Source organism: Pseudophryne corroboree, chromosome 10 (genome assembly GCF_028390025.1).
Source record: "Pseudophryne corroboree isolate aPseCor3 chromosome 10, aPseCor3.hap2, whole genome shotgun sequence".
NCBI lineage: Eukaryota > Metazoa > Chordata > Amphibia > Anura > Myobatrachidae > Pseudophryne > Pseudophryne corroboree.
The window spans coordinates 157,092,699-157,113,755 of record NC_086453.1 but is presented as its reverse complement, the minus strand read 5'-3'; the positions used below and the strand labels follow the sequence as shown (position 1 = coordinate 157,113,755).

Genomic DNA, 21,057 nt, shown 5'->3' with positions numbered 1-21,057 from the left:
GTATTTACAATATCAAGGAAATACTGTAGAAAATTCAGCACTGTGTACTGTGTAAATAGGGAATTCAACTGCGATAATGTGCAAAAATTGCAGGGGGAGGTGATAGTGTGCTGAGAGACGACACAAGGGGTAGGTGATAGTGTGCTGAGAGATGACGCAGGAGGAGGTGATAGTATGCTGAGAGACGACACAAGGGGTAGGTGATAGTGTGCTGAGAGATGATGCAGGGGGAGGTGATAGTGTGCTGAGAGACAACACAGGGGGTAGGTGATAGTGTGCTGAGAGATGACACAAGAGGTAGGTGATAGTGTGCTGAGAGATGACGCAGGAGGAGGTGATAGTGTGCTGAGAGATGACACAAGAGGTAGGTGATAGTGTGCTGAGAGATGACGCAGGGGGAGGTGATAGTGTGCTGAGAGATGACACAAGAGGTAGGTGATAGTGTGCTGAGAGATGACACAAGGGGTAGGTGATAGTGTGCTGAGAGATGACGCAGGGGGAGGTGATAGTGTGCTGAGAGATGACGCAGGAGGAGGTGATAGTGTGCTGAGAGATGACACAAGAGGTAGGTGATAGTGTGCTGAGAGATGACGCAGGGGGAGGTGATAGTGTGCTGAGAGATGACACAAGAGGTAGGTGATAGTGTGCTGAGAGATGACACAAGGGGTAGGTGATAGTGTGCTGAGAGATGACGCAGGGGGAGGTGATAGTGTGCTGAGAGATGACGCAGGAGGAGGTGATAGTATGCTGAGAGATGACACAAGGGGTAGGTGATAGTGTGCTGAGAGATGACGCAGGGGGAGGTGATAGTGTGCTGAGAGACGACACAAGGGGTAGGTGATAGTGTGCTGAGAGATGACGCAGGGGGAGGTGATAGTGTGCTGAGAGACGACACAAGGGCTAGGTGATAGTGTGCTGAGAGATGATGCAGGGGGAGGTGATAGTGTGCTGAGAGACAACACAGGGGGTAGGTCAAAGTGTGCTGAGAGACAACACAAGGGGTAGGTGATAGTGTGCTGAGAGATGACGCAGGAGGAGGTGATAGTATGCTGAGAGACGACACAAGGGCTAGGTGATAGTGTGCTGAGAGATGACACAAGGGGTAGGTGATAGTGTGCTGAGAGATGACACAAGAGGTAGGTGATAGTGTGCTGAGAGATGACGCAGGAGGAGGTGATAATATGCTGAGAGACGACACAAGGGCTAGGTGATAGTGTGCTGAGAGATGACGCAGGGGGAGGGGATAGTGTGCTGAGAGACGACACAAGGGGTAGGTGATAGTGTGCTGAGAAAAGATGCAGGGGAGATGATAGTGTGCTGAGAGGCGACACAGGGGGTAGGTGATAGTCATGTTGGCATGCCCCATTTTCGGTGGCCATGCACCTTCTGGTATGTGACCATGCCCCTTCTGGTGCGTGGCAATGCCCATTTTTCGGTGCATGCCTTTGGCACGCACACATAGTTGATTTTATGGCAATTTTTTCTTTCTTTTTTTGGGGGGGGAGGGGGCACACTCTTCATGTTACCCTGGGCTCCAAAAACCCTAGTTACGCCTCTGAATTGAGCGAATATTGATATATTATGCATGCATATGCTATGCAATGCGCATGCACCAAAGACTTATAGCAATGCCGCTGGGAGCGTTTACCTTTATGCAGGGTGATTGACCATCAGACACTGTTGTGGGCATTGATGGGGGAGCAAAAATGCAGGTTCATTGCAGTCATTTGTGGGGTGTGTCACTGGGTGCACCGCAAATCCATACTCAAGTAGCGTTCCTCTGGCGCCCCTGTTCAAGCTGCCATGCTGCGTGTCCGTTGATTCAATCGAGCTGATGATTATTGAAGGATGTGCGTGTGTGCTGGAAATGTATACACAGTTGCTATGTGTTTGCTGGGTGTCTCTGTACTCTTCAGGGCTGCTGTGTTTTTAAATAATTTTGCAGATACTTAATGTGCACAATCCATCAATGAATCAAGCCAGATATTAATAATACTGTAAAGGCTCCATGTGACGGGTCCAATTGACATGATTTTAAATGTTTTTATCAATTTAAAAAAAAAAAAAGAAATACCCAAGGATTTGCATACACCTCTAATAAAAAGGACCAAACCATATGGTTCACTGTGGCTGTAGGAATTATGAGCCTTAATCTGAGATGGACGCAGTGCATGTCGCTCCTGCATCTTTGTATTCCCTGCCCCCCAAACAGTGGCAAGCTGTGACTTAGGGGGAACTGTCGGCGATGACGCAGCACCCGTTCTGTACATAGGTCCTGTGCATGCACAGGTGCCCTGCCCTCAGAGATGCATGCAAACCAGCGCAGCTGCTCTACCGTCAGAGATGTACTCAAACCAGAATTAGGAGAGCGAAATGACTGCATAGGAATAGAGAGAGTTAAACCTGCTGTGAGGGGTGGACCTAACTGTGAGGAAAAGTACAGCACATGTTAGAGAGGGGAGGGTTCAGTATATATAGGGACTGCTAGGCCAGCTTGGTCTCTCTTGCTGCTGAATTGCCTTCCCGCCCTCCCTCCCTGTTTGATAGAGGTTCTGGCACGGAGTGCCTTGGCTTTGAATTGTTAGTATGGTTTATCGTTGGCTATTTGTTGGCGGAAAAGAACGGCAGGTTGTAGTTTGTCTTGTTAGTTGCAGTAATTTACAGTTTGGTGTGGTTTAGGTGCACTCACCTCCATTGACTTTTAAGGCCGCTAGACCACCCGTCAGGGGGTAGCGTCATCACCCATCAGGGTGGGTAGTCAGCGTGGAGGTCTGAGTCGGGCACCTATTACCTATTTTATAGTTTGTGTTAAATTAGGATCGTTTGGAAGTTTAATGTTTTGAGGTTATCATCAGTTGAATATAGCCGTTCTTTTTGCTGCCACCATATGCCGGCTGAATCGGCATGTTAACTAAAATTTTCATTTTAGAGGTTTTCTAATGGTTAGGGTACAATAAATAGCTAACAATTTTCTGCCAAATTCAAGTCTCCGTGTCATTATTTCTTGGTATTAAAGGTACTGAATGCTGTACTTTTGAATAAGGGGTCCTCACATTATCATTAGGAGGTTTATAGGAACCACAGCTGCTTCTTGCATGTGATATGTTTTCCAATACATAAGGATTTGTTGGTTTTTATTTTATTTCCTTCAATTTTATATTTTATTTTATAGGTAATTTTATGTTTAACTTTGAGAAGGCCACCCAATACTGAAGGAAAGATTCATTAAGATAAACAAGCATGTAACCACAAATGGAGTGGATAAAAGAGGTTGCTGGCATCCCAGCAACCCCTTTTATCCACTCCATTTGTGGTTACATGCTTGTTTATCTTTTTATATTGTGAGTGCTTTGTATTAATAAATCTGTTGTCCCTGTGAAATTGGTCTGCCCTATGATCTTTTCCTTCATACCGAGATAAGAATCACATCTTGGAGGGACATACATAGAAAATATACTCAAGAACACTAAGCCCCAGTTAAAGGACTTAAGGGGGTCATTCCGAGTTGTTCGCTCGTTGCCAATTTTCGCAACAGAGTGATTAAGGCAAAAATGTGCATGCGCATGGTACGCAGTGCGCATGCGCTAAGTGGCCCTCATTCCGAGTTGTTCGCTCGCAAGTGAATTTTAGCAGATTTGCTCATGCTAAGCCGCCGCCTACTGGGAGTGAATCTTAGCATCTTAAAATTGCGAACGATGTATTCGCAATATTGCAATTACACACCTCGTAGCAGTTTCTGAGTAGCTTCAGACTTACTCGGCATCTGCGATCAGTTCAGTGCTTGTTGTTCCTGGTTTGACGTCACAAACACACCCAGCGTTCGCCCAGACATTCCCCCGTTTCTCCAGCCACTCCTGCGTTTTTTCCGGAAACGGTAGCGTTTTTTCCCACACGCCCATAAAACGGCCTGTTTCCGCCCAGTAACACCCATTTCCTGTCAATCACATTACGATCGCCAGAACGATGAAAAAGCCGTGAGTAAAATTCCTAACTGCATAGCAAATTTACTTGGCGCAGTCTCAGTGCGGACATTGCGCATGCGCATTAAGCGGAAAATCGCTGCGATGCGAAGATTTTTACCGAGCGAGCAACTCGGAATGAGGGCCAGTATTTTAGCACAAAACTTAGTAGATTTACTCACGTCCAAACGAAGAATTTTTATCGTTGAAGTGATCGGAGTGTGATTGACAGGAAATGGGTGTTTCTGGGTGGAAACTGACCGTTTTCTGGGAATGTGCGAAAAAACGCAGGCATGCCAGAATAAAACGCAGGAGTGTCTGGAGAAACTGGGGAGTGGCTGGCCAAACGCAGGGCGTGTTTGTGACGTCAAACCAGGAACGAAACGGGCTGAGCTGATCGCAGTGTAGGAGTAAGTCTCGAGCTACTCAGAAACTGCTAAGAATTTTCTATTCGCAATTCTGCTAATCTTTCATTCGCAATTCTGCTAAGCTAAGATACACTCCCAGAGGGCGGCGGCCTAGCGTGTGCAATGCTGCTAAAATCTGCTAGCGAGCGAACAACTCGGAATCACCCCCTAAGAGGGAAATCCTCTTCAAGCCTACCTACATTTTGTGTAAGGACTTTTATGGTGTTGTGCCTACTACTTTCCTTTTCTATGCACGTTTATTTTGGAATTTGAGTGAAGGTTCCTCCTGTGTTAGTGGTCGGCTGCTCATACGCCATAGGCAGCGCATTGTGTTTGTTTCCATTCTTGCACCCAATACTGAAGAAAAATAACTAGTCAAAATCAACAGACATCAAATTTGATTTTGAAATGTATTTCAAAAGCCACTGTTAGTAAATGAATAATTTGGACAGTGAAAAAGAATGTTGATTTGATTTGATTTCAGTCAATTTAAATGTACCTTAAAATCTAATCCAAAATCAAACATAAGTAAATGTACCTCTTATATGTCTTTACTTTATTTTTTTGCATAACCTACGAAGCCTTTTATATAACCTTTTACATTTTGAGCAATATTTCTGGTATAGAGGTATATTCAAGACACCTGTAATGAATGACACTACTGTATATCTGCACTAGATGATTATATAATACCTATTCTAATGTTCTCCATGAGTTTACTAATAGGGCCCTAGCAATCCATATCACAAGTTATTTTTAGAGATGTGCAGCGGGCATTTTTCGTGTTTTGGTTTTGGATTCGGGTCCGCGATCATATTTTGGATACTGACGCGTTTTGACAAAACAACCCTTTCGGGTTTTGGACTCGGATGTGTTTTGGATTCGGGTGATTTAAAATAAAACCTCAAAAAGCTAAAATTATAGAATTTGGGGGTAATTTTGATCCTATAGTATTACTAACCTCAATAACAATAATTTCCACTCATTTCCAGTCTATTCTGAACACCTCACACCTCACAATATTATTTTTAGTCCTAAAATATGCACCGAGGTCGCTGGATGACTAAGCTAAGCGACCCAAGGTTGCGGCACAAACACCTGGCCCATCTAGGAGTGGCACTGCAGTCAGAGCCGGCCTTAGCTATAGGCAGGCTAGGCATTTGCCTAGGGCATTCAAGCATGTCTAGGGGCATCCAAGCATGTCCCTGCAGTATCTCATGCTGAGAGGGACAGTCCGCAAACTAACTGTTACTTTCCAAATGTATTCAATCAGTACTTGTATACACTGCTGTTTACATTTGTCAAAAAAAATGCACACTGTGCCTTAAACTTCCTCCGACATGCTTGAATGCCCCTGACTTGTGAGACCTCAGACAGACAGCAGAAGCCCAGTAAATGCAATTCCTGGACCTGTGACATTTTTACTGACTATATAAGGTTATTACTGGATGGCTTCTTAAGATAACACATGTGTATTTTGGAAGACTGCTTCACAGAAACCTGACATCACCTATACTGCTTGTGCACATGGGGAGGGGGACCCTGCCATCCTGTGTGTGTCCCTTATCCCTGTGCAAACCCCAGGTGTCTGCAGGGACATAACATGGGCAGTGTTCTCCCCACACTTTATTTCCTAGTCAGTCCATACCGTAAAATTCCCCTGCCATCTAGCACTGTAACGTGGTCAGTAAGTTGCGTTGTGCTATTTCTATATGAAACATCAGTGCAGCGTGACTTTCGGACACATCAGACTGGAGGGCAGAGCATTTAGCTCCCACAGTATAAAGTAAAGTGCATACAGTTAACGGGAGTAACAGACACCAGCAAACACACTGAATAGTGAAGAGAATGGACAGTTTCTAAATGTTTGATACTGATATTTTTGTATAACCAGCAAGTGTGGCAGTATCTGTGGCAGTATATGTGTATTATGGGCATTACTAATGTGGAGCATATGTGTAAGGTGCATTAATGTGTGGCATTATGTGTATTATGGGCATTACTAATGTGGGGCATATGTGTAAGGTTCCTTTACTGTGTGGAATTATATGTATTATGGTCATTACTGAGTGGCATTGTGCAGAGTTGAACTGGCCCACAGGGTAACCCCCCGGTGGGCCCCACTACCTGAGCGTTGCAGGTACAGATGCAGAACTAGCGGTGGAGCTAGGGGGAACCAGACAAAACTTTGCCTAGGGCATCAAATTGGCTAGGGCCGGCTCTGACTGCAGTGTCAGACAGGATGGCACTTATAAAAATAGTTCCCAAACAGCACATGATGCAAATAATAAATAAAAAAAGAGGTGCAAGATGGAATTGTCCTTGGGCCCTCCCACCCACCCTTATGTTGTATAAACAGGACATGCACACTTTAACAAACCAATCATTTCAGCGACAGGGTCTGCCACACGACTGTGGCTGAAATTATTGGTTTGTTTGGGCCCCCACAAAAAAAGAAGAAATTAATCACCCCACCAAAAAAAAGCAATTCATCTCTCCTTGCCCAAACTGGCTCTACAGAGGCAGGATGTCATCCTCACCCTGAGATTCCTCACCCCTTTCAGGGAGTAGATCCTCCTCCTCCTCCTCATCACAGATTATTGATTCGTCCCCACTGGAATCCACCATCACAGGTCCCTGTGTACTTTCTGGAGGCAATTGCTGGTAAATGTCTCCACGGAGGACTTTATAATTAATTTTGATGAACATCATCTTCTCCACATTTAGTGGAAGTAACCTCCTACGCCGATCGCTGACAAGGTGACCGGCTGCACTAAACACTCTTTTGGAGTACACACTGGAGGGGGGGCAACTTAGGTGAAATAAAGCCAGTTTGTTCAAGGGCATCCAAATTGCCTCTTTTTCCTGCCAGTATACATACGGACTGTCTGACATGCCTACAGTGATGCTGTCACCCATATAATCCTCCACCATTCGTTAAAATGGCGACAGAATCATATGCAGTAACAGTAGACGACATGTCAGTAATCGTTGGCAGGTCCTTCAGTCCGGACCAGATGTCAGCACTTGCTCCTGACTGCCCTGCATCACCGCCAGCGGGTGGGTTTGGAAATGTTATCCTTTTCCTGGCAGCTCCAGTGGCGGTAGAAAATGAAGGAGGAGCTGTTGACGTGTCACGTTCCGCTTGACTTGACAATTGTCTCACCAGCAGGTCTTTGAACATCTGCAGACTTGTGTCTGCCGGAAAGAGAGATAAAACGTAGGCTTTAAACCTAGGATCGAGCACGGTGGCCAAAATGTAGTGCTCTGATTTCAACGGATTGACCACCCGTGAATCCTGGTTAAGCAAATGAAGGGCTCCATTCACAAGTCCCACATGCCTAGCGGAATCGCTCCATCTTAGCTCCTCCTTCAATCTCTCCAGCTGCTTCTGCAAAAGCCTGATGAGGGGAATGACCTGACTTAGGCTGGCAGTGTCTGAACTGACTTCACGTGTGGCAAGTTCAAAGGGTTGGAGAACCTTGCACAACACGGAAATCATTCTCCACTGTGCTTGAGTCAGATGCATTCCCCCTCCTTTGCCAATCTCGTAGCGGATGTATAGGCTTGAATGGCCTTTTGCTGCTCCTCCATCCTCTGAAGCATATAGAGGGTTGAATTCCACCTCGTTACCACCTCTTGCTTCAGGTGATGGCAGGGCAGGTTCAGGAGTGTTTGCTGGCGCTCCAGTCTTCGGCACGCGGTGGCTGAATGCCGAAAGTTGCCCACAATTTTCGGGCCTCCGACAGCATCTCCTGCACGCACCTGTCGTTTTTCAAAAAATTCTGCACCACCAAATTAATTGTGCAAAACATGGGACGTGCTGGAATTTGCCCACATGTGATGCACGCACAATATTGGTGGCGTCCGATATCACAAATCTCCAGGAGAGTCTAAGTGGGGTAAGCCAATGTGTGATGATGTCCCTCAGTTTCCGTAACAGGTTGTCAGTGGTGTGCCTCTTACGGAAAGTGGTGATACAAAGCGTAGCCTACCTAGGAACGAGTTGGTGTTTGCAAGATGCTGCTACTGGTGCCGCCGCTATTGTTGCTGCGGGAGGCAATACATCTACCCAGTGGGCTGTCACAGTCATATAGTTCTTAGTCTGCCCTGCTCCACTTGTCCACATGTCCGTGGTTAAGTAGACAATAGGTACAACTGCATTTTTAGGACACTGAGGACACTTTTTCTGATGTCTGTGTACATTCTCGGTATCGCCTGCCTACTGAAGTGGAACCTAGATGGGATTTGGTACCGGGGACACACTACCTCAAGCAATTCTCTAAGTCCCTGTGAACTAATGGTGGATACCGAACGCACGTCTAACACCAGGCTGTCAAGGCCTGCGTTATCCGCTTTGCAACAGGTTGACTGCTGTGATATTTCATCTTCCTCGCAAAGGACTGTTGGACAGTCAATTGCTTAATGGAAGTAGTACAAGTGGTCTTCCGACTTCCCCTCTGGGATGATGATCGACTCAGAGCAGCAACAACAGCAGCGCCAGCAGCAACAGCAGCAGTAGGCGTTCCACTCAAGGATCCATCAGAGGAATCCCAGTTAGGAGAGGACTCGTCAGTCTTGCCAGTGCCATGGCCTGCAGGACTATTGGCGTTCCTGTCTAAGGAGGAAATTGACATTGAGGGAGTTGGTGGTGTGGTTTGCAGGAGCTTGGGTACAGGAGGAAGAAGGGATTTAGTAGTTGTCAGTGGACTGCTTCCACTGTTACCCAAAGTTTTAGAACTTGTCAATGACTTCTGATGAATGCGCTCCAGGTGACGTGTAAGGGAGGATGTTCCGAGGTGGTTAACGTCCTTACCCCTACTTATTATGGCTTGACAAAGGCAACACACGGCTTGACACCTGTTGTCCGCATTTCTGTTGAAATAATTCCATACTGAAGAGGTGATTTTTTTTTTTTTGTATTTTGACCAGGCATGTCAATGGCCTTATTCATCCAATGGACAACAGCTGTTTACCCGGGTGCCTGATTTAAACAAACCACATCACCATCAGAATTCTCCTCGTCAACTTCCTCCTCAGCGCCAGCAACACCCATATCCTCATCCTGGTGTACTTCGACAGTGACATCTTCAATTTGAATATCAGGAACTGGACTGTGGGTGCTCCTTCCAGCATTTGCAGGGGGCGTGCAAATGGTGGAAGGAGCCACCTCTTCCCGTCCAGTGTTGGGAAGGTCAAGCATTGCAACCGACACAATTGGACTCTCCTTGGGGATTTGTGATTTAGAACACACAATTCTTTGCTGTGCTTTTGCCAGCTTAACTCTTTTCATTCTTCTAGCGGGAGGATGAGTGCTTCCATCGTCATGTGAAGCTGAACCACTAGTCATGAGGAACATAGGAGAGGGCCTTAGCCGTTCCTTGCCACTCCGTGTCGTAAATGGCATATTGGCAAGTTTACGCTTCTCCTCAGATGATTTTAATTTATCTTTTTGGGTCATTTTACTGAACTTTAGCTTTTTGGATTTTACATGCTCTCTACTATGACATTGGGCATTGGCCTTGGCAGACGACGTTGATGGCATTTCATTGTCTCTTCCATGACTAGTGGCAGCAGCTTCAGCACTAGGTGGAAGTGGATCTTGATCTTTCCCTATTTTACCCTCCAAATTTTTGTTCTCCATTTTTTAATGTTTGGAATTATATGCCAGTCATATATCTGGAATTAGACGGCAGTAATGTCTGGAATTAGATACCACTAGATAGATACCAGATACCACTATGACTGGAATGATGATGACCTATGCACAGTGACAGGACACTACCACAGTACCCTACAGCAGCAAGATGCAGCACAAGACACTGAGCACTGACCAGTGATACTGAGCACTGATGATACTACTGAGCAGTGATACTGAGCACTGATACTACTGAGAACTGACACTGAGCAGCACGGTGCAGCACAAGACACTGAGCACTGACCAGTGATACTGAGCACTGATGATACTACTGAGCAGTGATACTGAGAACTGACTCTGAGCAGTACGATGCAGCACAAGACACTGAGCACTGACCAGTGATACTGAGCACTGATGATACTACTGAGCAGTGATACTGAGCACTGATGATACTACTGAGAACTGACACTGAGCAGCATGAAGCAGCACAAGACACTGAGCACTGACCAGTGATACTGAGCACTGATGATACTATTGAGCAGTGATACTGAGCACTGATGATTCTACTGAGAACTGACACTGAGCAGCACAATGCAGCACAAGACACTGAGCACTGACCAGTGATTCTGAGCACTGATGACACTACTGAGCAGTGATACTGAGCACTGATGAGATGATACTACTGAGAACTGACACTGAGCAGCACGATGCAGCACAAGACACTGTGTTAGTATTAGTGAGCAGCACAAAAGCACTCTGGAATTGTCACCCCCCAGATATCACTGTGACTGGAATGATGATGACCAATGCACAGTCACAGGACACTACTACCACAGCACCCTACAGCAGCAAGATGCAGCACAAGACACTGTACTAGTATTACTGAGCAGCACGATGCAGCACAGGACAATGGGGGTAATTCCAAGTTGATCGCAGCAGGACATTTTTTAGCAGTTGGGCAAAACCATGTGCACTGCAGGGGTGGTAGATATAACATGTGCATAGAGAGTTAGATTTGGGTGGGTTATTTTGTTTCTGTGCAGGTTAAATACTGGCTGCTTTATTTTTACACTGCAATTTAGATTGCAGATTGAACACACCACACCCAAATCTAACTCTCTCTGCACATGTTATATCTGCCTCCCCTGCAGTGCACATGGTTTTGCCCAACTGCTAACAAAAATCCTGCTGCGATCAACTCAGAATTACCCCCATTGAGCACTGATACTGAGCACTGATACTGAGAACTGACACTGAGAGAACATAGCCACGTCCTCTCTGTACTCTCTACAACGCCCGAGTGAAAATGGCGACGCGCGGCTCTTTATATGGAATCCGAATCCCGCGAGAATCTGACAGTGGGATGATGACGTTTTGCCTCGTTCGGCTTTTCCAAGTCAGGCGGGAATAACCGAGCCGGGCTCTGAACCGTGTTTGACATGTGGAGTTCGGTAGGGTTCGGTTCTCGGCGAACCGAACCCGCTCATCTCTAGTTATTTTATCTACTTTCAGCTACCTCAGCTCACGTGTTCTCTTTTCTTCAGTTATTGAATATTGTTGTTCTCCAGTCCTCACTAAGGGGCTGATTCTGACCCCTTGTACAGTAGCGCAACATGATCCCTTGTACAGTAGTGGAAAATGAACCCTTGTAAAGTTGTGCAACATGGCCCCTTGTACAGTAGTACAACGTGACCCCTTGTACAGTAGTGCAACTGTAGCAGGGGCCAGTGTACTCGTGCGGTCACTGGCCCTACTGCTAACACTCCTGTACCTCCTCACCTGGGGCGGGCCAGCGCCGCCCCATGGGGCTGGAGGTGGCGCTGGTTTCGGGCAGCACTGGAGACAGGGTCTGGTCCGGTCTTCCCCTGCACGGCCAGTTGCAGAGTTCGGCAACGGGCGTGGGGGCGGCGGTGAATATCCACCGCCGCTCCACGCGGGTGATGGCGGCGGGCCTGCATCCTCCGGGACTCAGGCCCCGCCAATCACCGTGCAGCTTTTTTAATTTGGCGCCAGCCGCGAGCCAATCGCGGCTCGTGAGCTGGCAGCCAATCAGGAGTGGCGGTGGTGAGCCAATCCCGGCTCGCCGCGTCATAGCCCCGCCCCCTGGCACTGGCTTGTATTAGCCAGCGCCGGGCGCGAGGGCTTAGTTCGGCGGCAGAGAGGGAGCAGAGAAGAGCTCCCGAAGATTGCAGGAGGAAGACGGCGCCAGAAGTCCCGGAGGGCGGCGGTAGTTGCAAAAGAGCTGAGACACGCCGCCGCCCGCCGGGTGAAGTACAAGGAGCCGACACCCGTCGGTGAAGACCTCGGAAGCCCTGGGATAGCGGTGTGCAACGCAAAAGAGCTTGCACAGGCCACCGCTGCCCAGTTGAAGTCTCCAGGAAGCCCGGAGGTGGTGGGAGCCATCCCGCCTCCGGCGAAGACAACGCGGTGGGCGTGGCCGGACCAGGCTTGGTCCAGCGTGGCCCTTTGGACGGGTAAGTACAGGCGGTGTCCCTCCCCCCCTTCCCCTAGACCACCAGGGATTCGGGCACCAGGCCCGTGGGGCATGCAGTCACTAGGCCTGAGGTGCTTTAGGCGGGCGCTAGGCCCGGGGGACCGAAGGGGGCATTAGGCCCACCAGCCTGAGGCACCGTAGGCGGGCACTAGGCCCGTGGGGCAAAAACAGGCACTAGGCCTGAGCAGCAGAGGGCGTTAGGCCCGCATTATCCCCCCCACAGTTAGGCAGGCCCACTGCCTGAGCAGCAAAGGGCGTTAGGCCCCCCATTATCCCCCAGATAGACAGACATAGGCAGGGGGCATCCAGGGCAAGGAGGCCCAATACTATGGTGTGTACAGTAAGTCGGCGCTACGCCACAGGTTGCTGAAGTCGGCGCTACCCTGCAGGTTGCTGAAGTCGGCGCTACGCCGCAGGTGGCTGAAGTCGGCGCTACGCCGCAGGTTGCTGAAGTCGGCGCTAGGCCGCAGGTGGCTTAAGTCGGCGCTACGCTGCAGGTTGCTGAAGTCGGCGCTACACCGCAGGTGGCTGAAGTCGGCGCTACGCCGCAGGTGGCTGAAGTCGGCGCTAGGCCACAGGTCGCTGAAGTCGGCGCTAGGCCACAGGTTGCTGAAGTCGGCGCTACGCCGCAGGTGTGGTAAGTCGGTGCTAGGCCGTGGTATCTCTTGATCCAGCGCTAGGCCGCAGGGTGTGTAAGTCGGCGCTAGGCCGCAGGTTGCTTAAGTCGGCGCTAGGCCGCGGTTCGCATAAGTTGGCGCTACGCCACATGTGTGATGAGTTCTCAGTTTTCCCCACAGCCAGGCCCCCATGAAAGGTAGGCTGTCGGAAGTACGCGTTGGTGAGTACCACAAGGTTGAAACAGTATTACGGTGTCGTACTATAACCTCTGTATAAGTGTCTCTCCGTCATAAAGCGTAAGCAGCGCCACGTCCCGTGGGCTGTGTTGTGTGTTCTCTTACAGGAGCAAAGAAGAAGGGCCAGTCGTCTGAGTATATAGCTGGTGAGCATAAAGGTGTTTCGTGTGTGTTTGTGGTGTATGTTGCCCCCTCCCCCACCTCCCCTTTGGGCGTTTTCATTAAGGGTCGCCCCTGGTGCTTCGCGCCACTACGGGGGCACCCAGTCTGAGGCCACAAGTGCCAATGATGACCCTTCACTGAGCCCAGTGTAGGCCACCCCTGCGTAGTGTGTTCCCCATTCTTTTCAGGTCACCCCAGGAAGTTCTTCTCCGTGTCTGGACGTGTGCCAGTATCGTCTGAGCTACCTCGACGGACTGAAGGTGGAGGACGGGAGGCGTGAGGTACGTAGGCCTGGTAAGTGCGCGCTCCGTATTCTTTCTCCAGGGCCCCACCCCTGTGCCTCTTACACAACATGACCCCTAGTACAGTAGTGCAACATGACCCCTTGTAAAGTAGTACAACATGGCCCCTTGTACAGTAGTACAATGTGACCCATTGTACAGTAGTGCAACATGGCCCCTTGTACAGTAGTACAACGTGACCCCTTGTACAGTAGTGCAACATGACCCCTAGTACAGTAGTGCAACATGACCCCTTGTAAAGTAGTACAACATGGCCCCTTGTACAGTAGTACAATGTGACCCCTGTACAATAGTGCAACATGATTTGTCCAGGTGTAGAGTTACTTGCTTTTTTGCTTTGCTCCCAACTCGGAAACAGCCCTCAAATGCAGATCCCAGTTACTACCCTGGTTAATTCTTCTTTTTGAGTGAAATAGTGAGACCAATTGTACACAGTAGAGTAATACTTACGAGGTCCTAGAAGGTAGCCAGCACTGTTCAGCGTCCATCCTCTCTTATCTTTGGGCTAAAATACATTGGTGGAATTAATAAAAGGTAATAGATAAAATACATAAAACAGCATAATATGAATACTGGGGGTAATTCAGAGTTGATCGCAGCATCAAATTTGTTAGCAGTTGGGTAAAACCATGTGCACTGCAGGGGGGGGGCAGATATAACATTTGCAGAGAGAGTTAGATTTGGGTGGGTTATTTTGTTTCTGCGCAGGGTAAATACTGGCTGCTTTATTTTTACACTGCAATTTAGATTTCAGTTTGAACACACCCCACCCAAATCTAACTCTCTCTGCAAATGTTATATCTGCCACACCTGCAGTGCAAATGGTTTTGCCCAACTGATAACAAATTTGATGCTGCGATCAACTCGGAATTACCCCCACTTTGCAGAAATGCTAAAGCATGCTTTTCATGAATGACGACAACAAAAGCACTTTTACATTATTGTAATAAAGGCAGTCTCTCTGGGTACAGTACAATTTAACTGCTGTCTGTAAGCGAACGGGTATCCCATCCCTACTGAAAATATATACTGTGTGTATATATATATATATATATATATATACACACACACACACAAGAACAACAGATACAGCGCTGGTTATTTAACATGGAATACAGACACATAAAATATATATAAATATATAGGTGGAATCAAAGTCACTCTATGAGTGCTCAAAGCACTAGATCCTCCTTAAATATTCAGGATCGCTGCTCCCCTTGGTCAATCCGAACTCCCACAAAGATAGATATCTGTCAATAAAACATGTAGAGGGGGCGCTCCATAGTGCATAAACTTTTTTATTTTAAAAAACAAACAAACATGAAAGTGCTTGAAACAAATGTAAATATTACACTCGTACCAGAAGGCAACCAGTGTGGGCTGGTTACCACATGATTCCACAAGTAATCACCAGGCAGAACTGGAACAAGGGTCAGACCAAATCGCGATGGAGTCCTCCACCCGCCGGCGGCTGTTTACCCTGAGGCTCACGGGCAGGATCACACATGTCTGCGACTACTCGTTTAACAGCTGCAGGGATTTCTCAGCGTCACTAGACTCCACCCTATGGAGTGTAATATTTACATTTGTTTCAAGCACTTTCGTGTTTGTTTGTTTTTTAAAATAAAAAAGTTTATGCACTATGGAGCGCCCCCTCTACATGTTTTATATATATATATATATATATATATATATATATAAAAATAATCCTTGGAGCAGTTAGTATGAACAATAATGCTACTGGTACTGTAGTATGTAATTGTTAGTATTAATCAGAAGCAGAGCTAGTGCCAGTGCATTGCATTGGGTCCAGCCGCAATGAAGGGGCTCACAGCAGGCAGTATATAATAGTCACAGTGACTCATTATATGTCGCCCGTCGCAGTGCAGAGGCCCGTGACAAAGCAGAAGAATGCCGGTGGAGAGGAGCAGAGCCAGAACGGGGGGGGGGGGGGGGGGGGGGGGGGAAGCCACAGTAGCTTAAAACAGTTTAAATGAAGGGTGTGTGAGATTAAGCATCACCCTTCACGTCAGCGCCGTTGCACCTGCAATGCATTGCAGCTGTTTCAGTCCTGACGCCCTAGTATCTGCTGGCTGCACACTGTATGCTGGGAGAAAGGGCGGGAGCTGCTTGTGCTGCAGTGAGTAAGGTTCTCTTACCTATATATATATATATATATATATACACTGCTAAAAAAAAAAAATATAGGGAACACTAAAATAACACATCCTAGATCTGAATGAATGAAATATTCTTATTAATATTCTTATTAAATACTTTGCTCTTTACATAGTTGAATGTGCTGACAACAAAACCACACAAAAATTATCAATGGAAATCAAATTTATTAACCCATGGAGGTCTGGATTTGGAGTCACACTCAAAATTAAAGTGGAAAAACACACTACAGGCTGATCCAACTTTGATGTAATGTCCTTAAAACAAGTCAAAATGAGTCTCAGTAGTGTGTGTGGCCTCCACGTGCCTGTATGACCTCCCTACAATGCCTGGGCATGCTCCTGATGAGGTGGCGGATGGTCTCCTGAGAGATCTCCTCCCAGACCTGGACTAAAGCATCCGCCAACTCCTGGACAGTCTGTGGTGCAACAGTCTGTGGTGTAACAGACTGTTGGTAGATGGAGCAAGACATGATGTCCCAGATGTGCTCAATTGGATTCAGGTCTGGGGAACGGGCGGGCCAGTCCATAGCATCAATGACTTCGTCTTGCAGGAACTGCTGACACACTCCAGCCACATGAGGTCTAGCATTGTCTTGCATTAGGAGGAACCCAGGGCCAACCGCACCAGAATATGGTCTCACAAGGGGTCTGAGGATCTCATCTCGGTACCTAATGGCAGTCAGGCTACCTCTGGCGAGCACACGGAGGGCAGTGCGGACCCCCAAATAAATGCCACCCCACACCTTAAGGACCCACTGCCAAACCGGTCATGCTGGAGGATGTTGCAGGCAGCAGATAGTTCTCCTTGGCGTCTCCAGACTCTGTCACGTCTGTCACATGTGCTCAGTGAGAACCTGCTTTCATCTGTGAAGAGCACAGGGCGCCAGTGGTGAATTTGCCAATCTTGGTGTTCTCTGGCAAATGCCAAATGTCCTGCACGGTGTTGGGCTGTAAGCCCTCATACCACCCTCATGGAGTCTGTTTCTGACCGTTTGAGTAGACACATGCACATTTGTGGCTTGCTGGAGGTCATTTTGCAGGGCTCTGGCAGTGCTCCTCCTGTTCCTTCTTGCACAAAGGCGGAGGTAGCTGTCCGGTTGCTGGGTTGTTGCCCTCCTACGGCCTCCTCCATGTCTCCTGATGTACTGGCCTGTCTCCTGGTAGCACCTCCATGTTCTGGACACTACGCTGACAGACACAGCAAACCTTCTTGCCACAGCTCGCATTAATGTGCAATCCTGGATGAGCTGCACTACCTGAGCCACTTGTGTGGGTTGTAGACTCCGTCTCATGCTACCACTAGAGTGAAAGCACCGCCAGCTTTCAAAAGTGACCAAAATATCAGCCAGAAAGCATAGGATCTGAGAAGTGGTCTGTGGTCACCACCTGCAGTACAAATCCTTTATTGGGGGTGTCTTGCTAATTGCCTATAATTTCCACCTGTTGTCTATTCAATTTGCACAACAGCATGGGAAATTGATTGTCAATCAGTGTTGCTTCCTAAGTGAACAGTTTGATTTCACAGAAGTGTGATTGACTTGGAGTTAAATTGTGTTGTTTAAGTGTTCCCGTTCACATAAAGACCAGCACACCACGTGTAACATAGTAACATAGTTACCTAGTATCTGAGGTTGAACAAAGACAATTGTCAATCGAGTTCAACCTATTTGTGGTCTCCTATGCATGATGATTTGACTAAAATTTCTGACTGATGCTGCTGTCAGCCGTTGCATTTTATCCCTATTTATAGTAACTATAATGCATGACTATGCACCATACTGTCACAATCCTGACTGTAGGTTTCATATTTGGTGACTTACCCCTGCCATCTGTCCTGGATCCTGTGTCTTTTTACTCACTGAGTTAAACAGCTTGTCAGCACTATGAGTTTTCCTGAGTTCTCTGCCTGAAAGGTAATAGTTAATTAACTCCACCTGTGGTGAGCTCCTGTATGAGGCTGAATTCAGTAATCTGAAGTTTAGGCCTAAAAGCCAGCATCCTATGTTTTGCAGAAGTTCAGGCTTCAGTGTTCTCTCGGCCTGCTAGGCCTCATTCTACATCACAGCCTAGTCTAGAGTAGTCACATGACAGTGACTGTTCACCTGACCCAGAGTTGTCCAATCCTCTGCCAGCCTGAGACTCTCTGCATCACCTAATCCTGCTCACCAATCACCAAGGACCAGGAAGTATAAGTCAGGGGGCTGAGTAAGAAACTGGGCCAGTTCCTTGTGTCACACACAGCTCTGTGTGAGCCTTAAAGCTGAGCTCTCTAAAGGTAACCTTTGTACTTAAGTTCCTGTGGAAACTCTGTTCCATGTTACCCTGTTTGGTTTACTTTTGTGTTGCCACTGATATTCACTATTTCCATGAGTCTCAATGTAAAGGCACAGCTGCAGTGGTTCATCTTAAAGGCACAGTACTGTATTCCATAGTCTCAACTGAAAACCACAGCTGCCGTGTTTCATCTTTACTGCTGCTGTAGTTGTGATCTCCAGAGCTTCCGTATCCCTGTGGCTTCCGTGCCTCCAAGAACCTCCGTTCCTCAGCACCTCCGTTCCTCAGCACCTCCGTGCCTCCAAGCACCTCCGTGCCTCCAAGCACTTCTGCACCTCAGTGACTCCTAGCACCTCAGTGCCTCCAAGCACCTCAGTGCCTCCAAGCGTAGTTGGTGTCTCCAGCATCCGGTACTCCTTAATTCTTTCCTCAGCACCTCTTCAAGTTCTTTCTTTCAGGAGACCTCCAGCATCCATACCTGCTTCCTGTCTGCCGACCAAATCCTGCATGAGGAAAACCTAGATTCGGTCATCTCTGCTGCGGTTCCTCTTCCCGGTCACCGGAAGAAACCCTGAGCCCACAACACTCCCAAACCAGGTCAGTGAAAGTATTCATAGTCCTCCAGTCGCCTGCACAGACTTTACTAACACCGGGTTCACAAAACCTCAGTCATGACACATACTGGATATCGTTATCCATTAGGAATTTATCTAACCCATTCTTAAAGGTGTTGACAGATTCCGCCATTACAACTCCCTCAGGCAGGGAATTCCAAACACGTATTGTCCTTACCGTGAAAAAGCCTTTATGCCGTATTGTGCGGAATCTCCTCTCCTCTATCCTGAGCGAGTGTCCACGAGTCCTCTGTGTTGATCTAACCAAAAACAGGTACCGCGCAAGCTCTGTGTATTGTCCCCTTATATATTTGTAGATGTTGATCATATCCCCTCTTAGTTTCCGCTTTTCCAATGTAAACATGCCTAGTCTTTCAAGCCTTTCCTTGTATTCCATCGTCTCCATGCCCTAAATTAGTTTGGTCGCCCTCCTCTGAACCTTTTCTAGCTCCAGGATATCCTTTTTGTAGTACGGTGCCCAGAATTGTACACAGTATTCAAGGTGTGGCCTCACTAGTGATTTATATAACGGGAGTATAATACTCTCGTCCCTAGCATCAATACCCCGTTTAATGCATGCTAATATCTTATTAGCCTTCTTTGCTGCAGTCCTAATTTGGGTACTATTGCTTAGTTTGCTATCTATGAGGACACCTAAGTCCTTTTCCAGTACAGAATCCCCTAATTTTAAACCATTTAGTAGGTAGGTGTAATTTTTGTTCTTGTTTCCACAGTGCATTACCTTACACTTGTCTGTGTTGAAGCGCATTCTCCATTTGGCTGCCCATGCTTCTAATTTAACTAAGTTGTTCTGAAGAGACTCGGCATCCTCCTCTGTATTTATAGCCTTACACAATTTGGTATCATCTGCAAAAATTAACACCATGCTCTCTAGACCTTCTGTTAGGTCGTTAATGAAAATATTGAACAATAGCGGTCCTAATACTGAGCCTTGCGGCTGTAGATATCAAGGGATTTTTTTAGTATTCATAAGGTGCAAAAATTGCTTCAAACAGAGTTTCATGCAGCAGCAACCATTGAAACAATTCCAATTAATACAGGTAAGCTTAAAACCGTAAAACTTATCGTGTCAGCTTGCAGATGCATTATCTTTTCATGTTAAGCCCCACAGCCGTTTCGGTGCATGACCACCTTCCTCAAGGGCTCCATACATAATAGCCACAAGGTTGCTGGTTAAATAGCCTGGGCGCCTGTCATCAGCACACTGATGCCCCACACGTGTCACCCCACTCACCTGTCCACTCGCGCCGGACTGGCCTCCATCTCCACACAGCCGCTGTGAACCGCAAGCCGCCTGCCGCTGGAACGCATTTCCGGTTCCGGTCTGTGCGGCCACTATACTGTCCGTGCGGGAATGCGGTTGCTTGGAAGCACTGGCCCATGGTACACATCCCACGCACTGGCGGCTGCTTCACACACGCCCCTAGGATATGGATCCACACTCACTGCTCTGGTTAACTATCTAAAATATGGTGACCGGACTCGGGTTCATTTTAATATAATGTGTCAGACTGCATTGCGTGTTCCGCTGCTCCAGCCTGGGGATTGGTTCCATATTAAGGTTCCATCATATTCTCACCCCAAAACACTATTTACAGTCATTATGCGAAACCAGCACCATATTTATTCAGTTGTTGAATGTATATATTTCATATGAGTAAAGAAATAGACTGTTTTCCCTTCTTTTTGAATTAACTATTGGAGCACACAATAAGTAATATGGATCTGGATGCAAGTGACCTGGCAGGCACCAAAAGGTTCCTAGAAAAGGATATTTCCAAAATTCTATTCTCTAATACAGACTCACTGAAATGTGATGTTGATAGCCCAGCTGAGATTTATGCTGATCTGTTAAAAATGAAAGAGGCAAATTGAATTGGAACTTCATGGCCTCACACTATCACAATACCACAAGGAGAAATGTATCCCACGTGGTTTCAGGATAAAGAACCAGCCAACAGTTGGCAGGAACAACAAAGACTTCTGCAAACAGTAGTGATGTGCACCGGAAATTTTTTGGGTTTTGTGTTTTGGTTTTGGGTTCGGTTCCGTGGCTGTGTTTTGGGTTCGGACGCGTTTTGGCAAAACCTCTCCGAAAATTTTTTGTCGGATTCGGGTGTGTTTTGGATTCGGGTGGGTTTTTTTCAAAAAA

The 21,057-nt window shown here is 47.3% G+C and overlaps 1 protein-coding gene across 1 annotated transcript in view; it reads right to left on the bottom strand.

The window, feature by feature from the left end:
• LOC134965112 (galanin peptides-like) overlaps positions 1-21,057 on the bottom strand; it is a 145,816-nt gene that overhangs the window by 15,114 nt on the left and 109,645 nt on the right. Inside the window, exon 3 of the mRNA XM_063941654.1 lies at positions 14,267-14,321. Within this exon, the coding sequence (XP_063797724.1) occupies positions 14,267-14,321 (55 nt within the window). The remainder of the gene's footprint in view (positions 1-14,266; positions 14,322-21,057) is intronic.